At 43.3% G+C, this 12,416-nt stretch overlaps 1 protein-coding gene across 4 annotated transcripts in view; it reads right to left on the reverse strand.

Annotated features, from left to right (window-relative positions):
* Nucleotides 1-5,683: 5,683 nt before the first annotated feature.
* Nucleotides 5,684-12,416, reverse strand: part of mllt10 (MLLT10 histone lysine methyltransferase DOT1L cofactor) — a 31,726-nt gene continuing 24,993 nt past the window's right edge. For 2 of the 4 annotated variants that reach the window (XM_029146891.2, XM_029146895.2), the window contains 8 exons: nucleotides 11,870-11,942; nucleotides 10,568-10,755; nucleotides 9,444-9,593; nucleotides 9,002-9,045; nucleotides 8,586-8,887; nucleotides 8,416-8,439; nucleotides 8,158-8,248; nucleotides 5,684-8,052 (listed from right to left, as the gene is read on the reverse strand). In XM_029146891.2, coding sequence (XP_029002724.1) covers nucleotides 7,771-8,052; nucleotides 8,158-8,248; nucleotides 8,416-8,439; nucleotides 8,586-8,887; nucleotides 9,002-9,045; nucleotides 9,444-9,593; nucleotides 10,568-10,755; nucleotides 11,870-11,942 — 1,154 coding nt within the window. In that variant the 3' untranslated portion in view covers nucleotides 5,684-7,770. The remainder of the gene's footprint in view (nucleotides 8,053-8,157; nucleotides 8,249-8,415; nucleotides 8,440-8,585; nucleotides 8,888-9,001; nucleotides 9,046-9,443; nucleotides 9,594-10,567; nucleotides 10,756-11,869; nucleotides 11,943-12,416) is intronic. The other 2 variants (XM_029146892.3, XM_029146894.2) reach the window with 2 other exon arrangements.

Consider the following 12,416-nt stretch of genomic DNA (forward strand, 5'->3'; position numbering starts at 1 on the left):
TGATGAATACTAAAATCAAATTCTCACCTGACAACAAGTACAAAAGAGGTGATAATTAATAATACACCTCTTGCCTATACTCTATCATCTTTATGTAACTATTATACATGGACACATACACACCTCAATCTTTCATCAGGAACCAGGTCGGGAATATTTTAATAATGTACTATATACTTCCCACATAGACAACCTCTAGAAAGTAATTATCAGTAATGATCTGCTGGTGACTGATCTATTTTTACCTGATGATCAAACCAAATCCAATCTCAGATCTATGTCCCGTCACATTCATTATATCCCCACAAGATAACATTCATCTCTGCCAGCACCAGCTGTCTGTGTAATGGTGTTTCATTCTTCACCTAGAGCTCATTCACAGTGGTGGTAAATACAGCCAAGGTAGGATGGAAGTGTTTTGAGAAAAACGCATTATGTGTTTAAACTAGACCTCAGTGCGTGTGTGTGTGTGTGTGTGTGTGTGTGTGTGTGTGTGTGTGTGTGTGTGTGTGTGTGTGTGTGTGTGTGTGTGTGTGTGTGTGTGTGTGTGTGAGAGAGAGAGAGAGAAATTTTCCTCCACCTTTACCTCTTTTAATCATTCCTACTGTGACTTTATTTTTAATCTAGATGCTTAAAATAAACATGGACAGGAGCTAATAATAGAAAACCATACTATTGAATAACACAAATAACACAACAGATAAATCACAGGGGAAAACATCAACTGTGAGGAAAAAATGTTTTAGAAACGAGTTTAATTCAATTTATACATAATTCAGCACAGTTGTGTGGAGCATGTAGCTTCTGTTGTCATGGTAAAGCAACTCCAAGGTCCATTCAGAAAATTCATAAATATTATTATTTTACATGAAGGTCTAAGGAAACATTTATAAACATAAATAATATGTGTGTTACTCACGTGATGTTACATTATATTTAAACATATATTTTCCATGTACAATATTGCGATCACACAATAAAATAAATTGGTGTCCCTTTTTTATTATTTTAAATATTTATCTCGGCAATTATTTTGGAGAGTTGCTAAAAATGATTATTAGTCATATTTTAATATTTGCCAGCTTTTTTGTATTTTTGCGACAACCCTCCGGGAGCCGCGCGGCTGCGGCGGCTCCGCTGCAGAGCTGCATTTCCCCTTTCAAAGGGGAAAAGCAGACCGCAGAAAATCACGTATTCAAATCGCCTCCCCTTCCCCGCCGGATCATGTGGCCATTAGCAGACGCAGACGCTGTTCTCTCCGCCTGCTCGTGGTCTGCGGGGCTTCTTTCTTCTCGCCCGCCGTGGGGAACACGAGCGGCGCGGCGGGTGCGGTGCGGCTCCCTCCCCGGGCAGCGCTTCGCTCGGCGCGGCAGGAGAGCGGAGCAGGAGCCGCTGGTTCACCGGAACGCCCCGATGCACGAGTGACACAGATCTCACGTGCGCAGTAAGCACTAAAATTTAAAATCACATATTATATATAGGATATTTGTAACATTTCTCATTCGTTGCCTTCAAACTGTTGTTTGCGCCCTTTTAAGCTGAGACGCTGTTGTTGAAGTATTATTTGAATGATCCACACCGGAAGCAAATACGTTTGGTGAAACTGAAACTTTGTTGTTTTATGGAGGTTTTGGGTGTTGATGGACGGAGGACAGACCGCACAGACCCCCTTCTATTATTATTAAATCTGAATCGTCGTTTGAAGTAAATAAATAACAGGTGGTGATTTATTTTATACACACACATTTACACCCAGCCAGTGTGTGTGTGTGTGTGTGTGTGTGTGTGTGTGTGTGTGTGTGTGTGTGTGTGTGTGTGTGTGGTGACAGAGGAGTGTCACTTAGAATGAGAACATAACACTGACAGTGAAGTCTCCAGTGGCAGAGACTGAAGAAGGATGAGGACAAATAGGGCCGCTTCTTAGGAGTCACCCCCTCACACTCACACACATACGCGCGCGCACGCAGTCCTCTCCTCCCCCACCTCCTCTTCCTCCAGTACCGGCCCTAAACACCTCTGTTTGCCGGATCTGGTTCCACTCAGCACCAGATCAGGGCCCCTGGCAGCTGACTGCGGGCCAGTGTAAGCCTCCTAATGGCAGCCACTCTGTGATGATTTACGCTGCATTACTGTACACACCAGCAGCTACCTCCTTCTGATAATGGTTTATTACACCACAGCCTGTTTTTAGCTTTATTGCTCGTTGCTCCCTCTTTCTTTGGGGCTGAGGTATAATTAAATAATTTCAGCAAATTACCAGACATATGCAGAAGGCTGTGTAGGAATTACTCGTCGCGCCTGGTTAACTTGTTTTGTGGTTTCACTTTCATTTGTGTGAGTTTGGAATGTGACGTCTGAGCTGTACTGCAATATATTAAAGACTATGGCAATGACGGCGTTTGAGGAAATGAATATGATGATTGTGTCAGTTTTTCCAAATTTAACAATTGTGTTGTGAATTAAATCGTCCATATTAATTCATTAATATGGCATCAGGCTCCTAAGGAGCACTGACTCCTGCAGTTTATCATAAAACACATGGTCTGGACCAAAATGTTGTCTGACTGGTGCTGCTTTCATTATGTTCCATAGCCGATGTGGTGGTGAAGACATTAATGAACAGTAACTTATTTTAATTTTACATTTTTGGGAAAACCACGCTTTTGGTGTTTGACACAAAATGTCAGTTCTGTCTTTCGGTGAAATTAACCTACGCCTTTTTTGTTTCTCTTTACTCTCTCACTCTCTTAACTCCTCCCATACCTTAAATTGTTTACTCCATGCTAATGTATTAAAATGTGTGGGAGCACTGTACAGTAAAGTTTCTATAGTGAAATCATTTCAAGATGTGTTATTGTGTTTTATGGATGCAATCAGGACAAAGCAAATAAAATCAAGCATCGAATCAAGCTCTGCTCTCTTTTCCACATTGTTTTCCTTTGCTTCAGGCTTTCTTGATTGCAGCTTTTCCTCTCCAGCTTTGTTGCTGTGCCCAAGGTGTCGGAGCAGCTTGAAAAATGCAAAACAATTAAAATGCCCCCAGAACAAACCCTAGAAAGCAGAAACTGAGAAAATTACTGGGGGCTGTAACCGTGCTGCTGCAGGTCATTCTTCGGGGACATCAGCTCAACTGGCCTCTGAGGCCACAGATATACAGATATATCTGCCCTACATTCGTGTAATCATCGGAGGCTTAACGCTCCCGCTGGTTCCGCTATGGGCTGGGGGTGGTGTGTTTGACAGACACATCTCCTGTCCACTAACACAAGGCTTAGTGTGGGTTCCACTTTGTGATCAGGCCCCTGGTTGAACAGCACACAGGGGTCCTCCATCAGATGGTACCCCCCCCCCCCACCCCCAGGGAGGGCTCCTGGGAGGCGGGGGTGATCGATGACGGACACAGCAGCTCTGCACTGTGTGTGTGGCGGGGGAGAGCTGCTATTATGAGGGGGGGGGCAGCTCTTACGGAGGAGGCTTATAAAACAGGAGGTGGAGGGGTGTGTGCTGTTTAAACAGCCTGGCTTTGATTGACAGGGCTGACAGTCAGTAGGTGGGGGTGACAGGGGTGAGTAAGCGAAGTGTCTGGGAGGAGAGGAAACGAGAAGCTGCTTGAATGCATATGTGTGCGCACATGTTTGTTGTTCCGTGGTTGTGGGGACGATTCTTTGGGGAAAACCTTTGGTCAGTTGTCACGATCTCAAAGGTGCTCCAGGTTTGACACGTGTTATGGTAAGACGTCCGTTTGGAAGCCTAACTTATTGTAATGGTTGCAGACATGGAGGGTGCATTTTTGGTGGAGGCTGAGAGTGGTGCCGCCACCTTTGAACACACAGGTGTTCCTCAGCAGCTGGAAGACATCAACTTTAGGGGCTGTGCATTTTTGTCAGGATCCTTAAAACGCATTGTTTAAATGTCAAGCTTCTTCTGGCATGTTAGTTTGTTCTTCCCTTTTCTCCTTGTTACCCTTTAGTAATTAATGCTGTCTCTTACTCTTATAGCTTCATACATATGATTGCCTATCAAACATTTACATGGATAAATATAGTTTTAGCTCATCAGCAAATTAAAATAAATAAATTTATGAACTTACATTATTCAGTATTATAAGTCACATCGATCAGCCATTGCAATAGATTCTTCATGACGCTCTTAGGGATGTTAACAAGTGTCCTATATAGTACGGCAAATGTAGTATGTTGTTTAAAAATGCGGCACTTAAACATGCTTGTGATATGACAGTGATATGTTTGGTATCACATACTTTCATTAGAAATTATTAGGGAAATAGAGTCATATTATAGTATGTTAATAACAGTCAGCATAATTGCTGATAAAACTGCCATAGAAAAGCATGTGATGAAACAAAGTGTCATGTTGTTAGAAAAGTGTCTTAGTATATTATGACATGAAAATAGTCATAGTCATCAACAAATAAGCCTTACTGTACTGTATGCAGTAGAAAAAGTGTCATAGTTTAGTATATGGGGAAAAATGTGTTATAGCTTATTATGACATAAAAAGTCATAGTTTAGTAGTCAATAAAAACATGCCTTACTATACTATATATTATAGTATGTTGATCGAAAACAAACTCTAATATAGTAATGATGTCAAATATATGCCCTGGTATAGTATGTGATGAAATAAGTGTAATGAAAAAAGTGTCATAGTATGTCATTTAAAACATGCCTTAGTATACTGTGGTAAAAATAAACATCATAACATGTCAACAGAAATATATCTTAGTAAATAGTGTGTGGTGAAAAAAGTCTTCATAGTGTGTCATCAAAAAAGTGCCCTTTATAAATACATCTTAGTATAGTATGTCGACAAATACATTAGTAAAGTAAGCAGAAGGTAGTTCCACCCCTAGGACACAATGATGAAAAAGAAAGTTAAAAGAAATATGTCAATAAAAAAACATTCCTTATAAAGTATGGGATGATAAAAGTGACATTGTATGTCGATGAAAAACACGCCATAATAAAGAATGTATTGCTAGGTACAGTAAAGAACACATTGTAACACTAAAGAATCTGACTTGGTGTAGACGCAAATGCTACATTGAGAAAATGATTAAGATGTAATAAAATGAAATAAAATAAACATTGAATACTGTAATAAAACAAACAAAGTGATGGGAGTATAACACAGAACAGTGTAGCTTCAGCAAGTGAATGTGGGTGATGGGAGTGGGTTGGGGCCCTGTAATCAGGCTGACTGTAGCAGGGAAGAAGCTGCTCTAGTGGTTTTCTAGTCTGGACTGAAGCATCTTGCAGGGTGGGGGGGGGGTGTAAGTGTCTATGTCTGGGGGGAAATCCTGGCTTTTTGTCCCAGTATCCTACACATGTGCCGGTGGCAGCGACTCACCTCAACCTGGCCTTGTCCCTGGCTGTTGCTGCTGCAAACCAGACTGTGATTCTACGATGGCAGTGTAGAAGTTCACCAGCATCTTCACAGTGAGGTGAAATTTATTCAGTTGCCTCAGGACGTACAACCTCTGCTGAGCCGGTTGGTGACTTTGCTGACGTCTGACTATGTCATAAATCTTCCTTATTATAGTGTCTAGTGAAAAACTGTCACAGCGCAGTATGTGATGAAAAAGGCTCAACAGTATGTCATCCCAAAACATACTCGTACATAAAAAGAGTCATAGTACATGAATATAGAAGTCTCAAAACAGTTATTTTATCCAGAGTGTTTCTTTATTTTGGGTGTTTTGAAATACAATGTCAAATTTCCTCCTCCCATTATTTTACATATACAAAACTGATCAAAACAAATGTGTGCACGAAACATGGTGCCAAGAGTATAAAATGACTTTCTCATCAAGAAAATGGTGCAAAACATAAAAAAGAAACACAATGTCCCTGCACATATAAAAATAAATTAATATTTTTTCGTGTCCAGTCACTGTCAACCTTTTTTGTCTGGTCCTAGAGATTCACACACACAAACTGAGGCTTCACTGGCTGTGCTTCACGCCATCAATCAGAATCACTTATGTACACCAACAGCCAGTGAGAAATGTCTATGTACAGGTAACGAGGTAAAAACTGTGCCACTCAACCCTGACACGCTTCCTCCCCTCTACAAACAGCTATATACAGTCACCCCCCACCCCCCAATGAGCCAACTATCAAGTAGCTTCTAGCTTTCAACACATGACACAGAGTAAAGTCATTAAAAGGGCTTACAGCAAGATTTGACTGTAAAGACGAAATTAAAAAAACAAGACAAACATAAATTTACACAGTAGTACAAAATGATGTTACATTGCAACACCAGCGGGCTTTTAAAATATATCATCTTATACCCATTACACAAACAAACTCCAAATAAATAAAAAAGCACAATACAAAGTTGGCTTTGATTTTAGAGAATGCAGCAGAATATTTCCTGGTTTTATTAAGGAGACGGCTCATTCAGCCTCATGCGAAGTGTTTTTAATCATCTGTTGCCTTGGCAACGCAGCTTAATTAACAGTAGCGTTGTGTAGAAATCGACTGAGCGACAGGGACACAGGTAAAAGCAAAATAAATCCCGCCTTCCCCCCTTGGCCTCAGGCACTTGGGTTCGGGCCCTGATTGGCCAGTCCTGACTGTTGTGAGTTTTTAAGCGGCCACTGGTTTTGGCCTTTTAGGTCCTAATAGGCTAGTCCTGCTCAAGAGGTAGGTTCACGGGGAGCTCAATCACAAATATGCAATGTAACAACTTGCATGCAGTGACGAAATATCTACATAGTTTCTATTTGAGTCTGTGCAGTGTGAAGTAACACATCCATATTAAAATTCCCATTTTCCATCTGCATACGTACATTTCAGCTTTCTGAGTGAGCCCCCTGTTTGTGGCCCAGAGAAGAGACCGTGAAAAGCAAGGCTTCTGCGGTGACCGAACGAGGCTTGAATCGCTGGCGTTAATGGATCTACACAACGGCATGAAAGACACATGGGAGAGATGAAATGAAAACGTGGGATTTCTTCACTCTCACCCAAAACTCTGTGGAACCACTGCAAGACAGATGTCAGGCATTCATCTGCTACTGGTAAGTCTTGCGGTAGGAGCTTGTGTTTATTTTAAACATTCATTTATTTCTGCTATTTTTCCTTTTTCACGCTTACAGTTCTGTGTGCTAGCTTGGGTGAAGAGTGCGTAACTCTTGTGAGGTGAGGCCCCTGAGACAGTGAAACAACAAAGAGACTGGAAAGAGAGTGGGAAGCACGATGGGAAGAGAGTAAAGTGAGAGAGAAAGCACGGAGACATGGCAACAGAAAATAAACGCTCACATTTTGAGACGAAAACATTAGTCGATGGAGGGTGAAACACCTGTGAGACAACTCACCTGTTGAGAGAAGAGAATGGACACACACGCCACATGCTCTGGTACAACACAATGACACCAACAAACATTAAGTTACCAGTGATATTAAATGGAAATAATTGTTTCAGCAGTGACAAAATAATAACCTGAAGCAGCACTAAAGCCAAAAGTTAGAAATCTAAAATGGATGGAAATAAATAGAAATTTACACAAAACACTTGCTGCAAAAATAAAGCTGTCTAGGTCAACTGAGTTAGTGCCTGCACAAAAAGAAATGCTAAACAGTTTTCTGCTATCACTCGCCACAGGAAGATTGTGCAGAGGCATTCATCTACCAGGACTCAGACCTTTCTATATAATAACAATAAAGTTGACCAACAGGTCTCAGGAAAACTCTGCATATTTGTTTAAGAAGCAAAAACTACACCAAAACAAAAGAGTATCTGCCGTCATGTCTTCTCCTGCCCCGTGACGCCCACCGCCTTCTCAGCGAGCCGCGGCTTCGGCGCCCCGGAGGCGTGTGCGTCAGTGTGTGCGTGCTGCAGCGCCAGGAAGGGGTTGGCCGTGATGGCGCCTTGGCCCTGGCTCTGGGCGCCGGGCAGCAGGTTGCTGATGGACAGCTGAGCGGAGGAGAGTGGGATGGAGGGAATCTGGGCAGAGGAGGAGAGGGTCTGCAGCTGGTGGAGATCTTGCTGCTGCATCAGCTGGTACAGCAGCACCTGCTGCTGCTCCTGGGAGGAGTGGAGGAGAGAGCAAGGGAGAGGAAAATGTGGTTGAGAAGCAAAAAGGGGGGAGGACGACTGACGGAGTGAAGATGTTTGGCAGGCGTGTCGTACCGGTGAAGGCTGAGAGGACAGAAGCTGCTGGAGCTGATGCTGCTGCAGGAGGAGGCGTTGCTGCTCAGACAGCAGACCGAGGCGCGCTGCGCTGTGGAGACGAAGCACACATGCTCACAGTCAGACAGTTATCAAAACCTCAACAAAAGACATTATATGGTTACAATTAGCAAAAATACAACATAGAAAAAACTGTTAAAAAAATCATAAGGAATAAGGAATTTACATTGCAGTGATGTGAACTGACGTTTGTCTCACCTGTTCTTACCAGTTGCTGAGCTGCTAGAGTCCAACACGCAAGCAGGGGAAACACAAAATGAAGTTCGCATTGAAGAAAAAAATAAAAAGCTTCTAGACGCATGTGCGCGCTACAGTAAAGGATTCAGTGTGTCTTATCTGACAAAGCCGTAGGCATCCACCGGACGTACCTGTTGCTGACGGGCAGAGTGACGCCTGTAGCTGCTCCTGTAGTGTGTGTGTGAGGGCTGGCAGTCCCCGCTGGGGTCTGGATCACCCCGTTCAACGCCCCCACAATGCCTCCCATGCCCAGGGTGCTTCCGGCTCCGAGGGCCCCCATCAGCCCCGCCACCCCGCCCAGACCGGCTGGGGCCGGCCCCGCGGTGGCAACCCCGTTGAGCTGCGGTTGAGGTGGGCTCTGGGAAACAGAAGGAGGGGTGGAGAGGGAGGAGGTGGAGCCGCTACTGCTGTGGCCACCACACGACGCGTTGTCCTGAGAAACCCACAGAAACAATAGTTTTTATTTATAATCCATTTGAGACGTGTTAATTGACTGACCCTTACAGAGTTCAGACTGAGACTATACATCCATGGTGTGTGTGTTTACCTGAGCTGAGACAGGTAGTGACAGGTCAGTGGCTCCTTTCACATCTGCAACACAAATGTATAGAGGTTTAGATGTTTTCTGTGTCTTCAGCATTGGGGCTTTAGTCTTTATAATGTGGAACCTGTGAAGGTGTTACTTTTAATATAAACCAATAAAGCAACAAATATTCATTAATCAGAAAATGTGTTAAACTGTTGAAGCTCTAAAGCATCTGTTGAATGCAGAATGTAAATGCCGAAGCTCATTTGCAGTAATCCAGGGTGAAGTTACAGGTACAGACACATTCATCACTCATCACTGTGCATTTTCTTGGATAACCTCAGTTTAGTCGCATATTTGTGCTCTTCAAATCAAATCAACGTGTCATTGGGACTTTACCAGTCATCTTTATTACGCTATAAATCATTTACTTTGAGGTGTATGCGTGTGAGAGAGCACACACCAGAGGAAGCTGTGGAGGGGGTGAAAGGCACTGATAGCTGAGCACTGAGAAGCTGCAGTCTTTCTTTCTTCATGGTCAGAGTTTTAATCTGCTCCTCCAGCCTCCTGTTCTCCTCCTGCAGCTGATGGAGGGACTTCAGCATCGCCACCACTGAGAAAAGAAAATAGGAATTTAAATTGACTCTGACTGGAGTTTGAAGCCGCTGCAGCAGTTGCTGTTTCTGCTTATACCTTTAAATATTTGGAATATCTCTGGTCTAAGTTTTCAATGCCGAGATGCTTTTAAATAAAAATCCTCTTTGACAGTCTGAAGTCAGCACAGACCAAAGGGTTTTACCTAATTTTAAATGTAAACTGCTGCACTTCAGGGACGATCCTTTCACTAGTGCGACTTTCAAAAGGCCACTCATTCCTTAAGGCAAAACCATGCAACTGAACTCTGCCTCCATTCAGCTCTGTGCAAATACCCAGTGACTAATTAGACAGATATACTCCACTGGGAGGTCAAAGGTCAAGATCAGATACAGAGCGGTGCCTGCACAGAGTTAGTCCAGTGCTCAAGGACAACTCAGAAGAGGAGAATTTGCCAACACAGGAAATAAACCTGGCCTGTCCAGCTGAAGGACAACCTTTCCGACAACTTGGCTGCCATCCCCTTTTTCATTTTCACCCTATTGATTCTTGAAAGGATGTTCAGATAAGCAGATAACTGACTGAGACTGAAAGAAAGAACAATGACAGATAACACGAGAACGTGAGTGAAAAATGGACACAGAACATCAGCAGCTGTAAACAAATGGCTGACAGAACAACAATCAGCTTTGAAAGTGAATCATATTGTAAAACCTCTACTGGTTAAGAAGTGTTTTTTGTCAGCATGAGCTTTTTCTTCACATTCTGCCCAGTTCCATCATAATAGCACTTAATGGCTGTTTGACTTCATAAAACAGGAAAAAGTATGAAGAAGAAAGGTGACTCATTCAATGAATCAAGTGACATATTTAGTTGTTCAAAATCAGAAGAACTACCCTCATTTTAAAATGGTTATATTTTGTTGAAGCACTTGTCAAAGCAGCCATTGCTTTGGTATCATTTCCAACACACACCCTGTGCACGGTCCCTTACCATCCCCCTGTGCGCCCTGCTGCAGCAGGAAGCTCTGCCCTTCGTTCCACTGCCTCTCCAGGAGCTGCTCTATGCTGGTGGCCACCGGGGGCAGCGTGTCCACGCCGCCTCCCCCTGCCCCTAGCAACCCCATCCCCGGCAACGACCCCGCAGAGTCATAGCGGATCTGCAGGCCACCAATAGGAGAGCTGAATGAGCAGGGATAGAAAAGAGGAGATAGAGAGGTCAATAGGGAGATTAACGACCCAACATAAACGTCAGACAAACATAGACACTGCTGGCTATAAAACTACATCAATTTGTTGTTACAGTGGCCTCTAATGAAAAGGGGCCAGGCTTTCTGTGTGTGTGTGTGTAAGTGAGACAGAAAAAGACAAGGAGAGAACAGAAGAAAGAGGACATGCGAGAGAGAGACAGAATGAGGGAAGTGGACAGTCGTGATAAATTTTGTTGGCGCTGAGATCATTTTTAACTGTGAAACAGGGAAAATGTGGGACAGTAGAGGGGAGGGAGGGGTGTGTAATGCAGATGAAAAGTTAGATCCACATAGTGCTGGCAAGATTCTTAATGTTTTGAATCGCACTGCAGATGTAAACACGCTGAGCCCTGTCCAAAAATTAAATGGAAGTAAAGTAAATTAACATGACATTAAAGTTATTGCTTCTTATACAAAGTCATGCTTCTTGTGCTACTTACAAATGAAAACATAATAACTTCAATGACAACATTTTTCTATTACAATCTTCTGTTCAGAACTTAAATGTCAATATTGCCACATGACTTTATTCCGAACTCAAAGCATAAGGTTATAAAAAGTGTAGACATTGTCACCAACCTCATCAAGTGAAACTATACATCCCACATAAGCAGAGACAAAAACCACCACTACTCCCATCCTGAAACCTGCATGCAGATATTCCCAAATGGAGCTGAGGTAGAAAGCGACCATACTGTCCATCCATGTGTGAGTAAAGCAAGAAAAAAATAATAATCTAACTAGAATTGAAGGATGGTTACGACCTTCAAAAACACAAGTTATCGTTGGCTGAGAGAGCGAGAATTGCCTGTAGGGGTAAAGAGTGAAAGGGAGAGAGTGTGTGTGTGAGGAGTGAGAGCGAGGGAGGAAACGAGGGGCCAGCGGAGGGGAAAGCGGAGAGGGGGGAGGGATGGGCAAGGCAAGGGGGCCGGTGAGGAATGTTAAAATGAGGGGGCATCTGTGTGTGTGTGTGTGTGTGTGTGTGTGTGTGTGTGTGTGTGTGTGTGTGTGTGTGTGTGTGTGTGTGTGTGTGTGTGTATACTTACCGCGGGGTGGTCTTGGGAGAAGCTCTTATGCAAAAGCCCTGAGCACCGACGCCGCCGTCTCCCACCTCCGGATCTGTGCACACACACACGTAAAATCAACTGGACATCTGAGAACATGAGTCGGCCAAAGTTGAAGAACGTCCAAAGAATATTTATTCACTTTTTTTGTAACATGTTGTTAGTTGTAAATATTATTTCTTTAATCATTTCACACAAAGACCACGTGTCTGTGTGACCAAGTTTAACTCTGTGTTTTCAGATTTATCCAGTTTGAGACAGCCATGTGTGAACAAACTGACTAAAAACTGACTGTGCTTTCAAAATGAGTGTAGTCCAGACGCACGACACATGCAGCTCTTCAAACTACAAAGCTCTCTTTTTCACATACAACCTTTAATCGAACTAAATGCGTGTTTCTCTCTCTCCGCCTTCTGCGAGAGCCTCTCTCTACCATGTCCCTCTGGGCCCCTGGCCAGACACTTCTTTTCATTTTCCTCAATGAGTAATGAATCACACACGCACGCGCATACACGCACACACGCTTTTG

Source organism: Betta splendens, chromosome 4, assembly GCF_900634795.4.
Source record: "Betta splendens chromosome 4, fBetSpl5.4, whole genome shotgun sequence".
Classification (NCBI taxonomy): domain Eukaryota; kingdom Metazoa; phylum Chordata; class Actinopteri; order Anabantiformes; family Osphronemidae; genus Betta; species Betta splendens.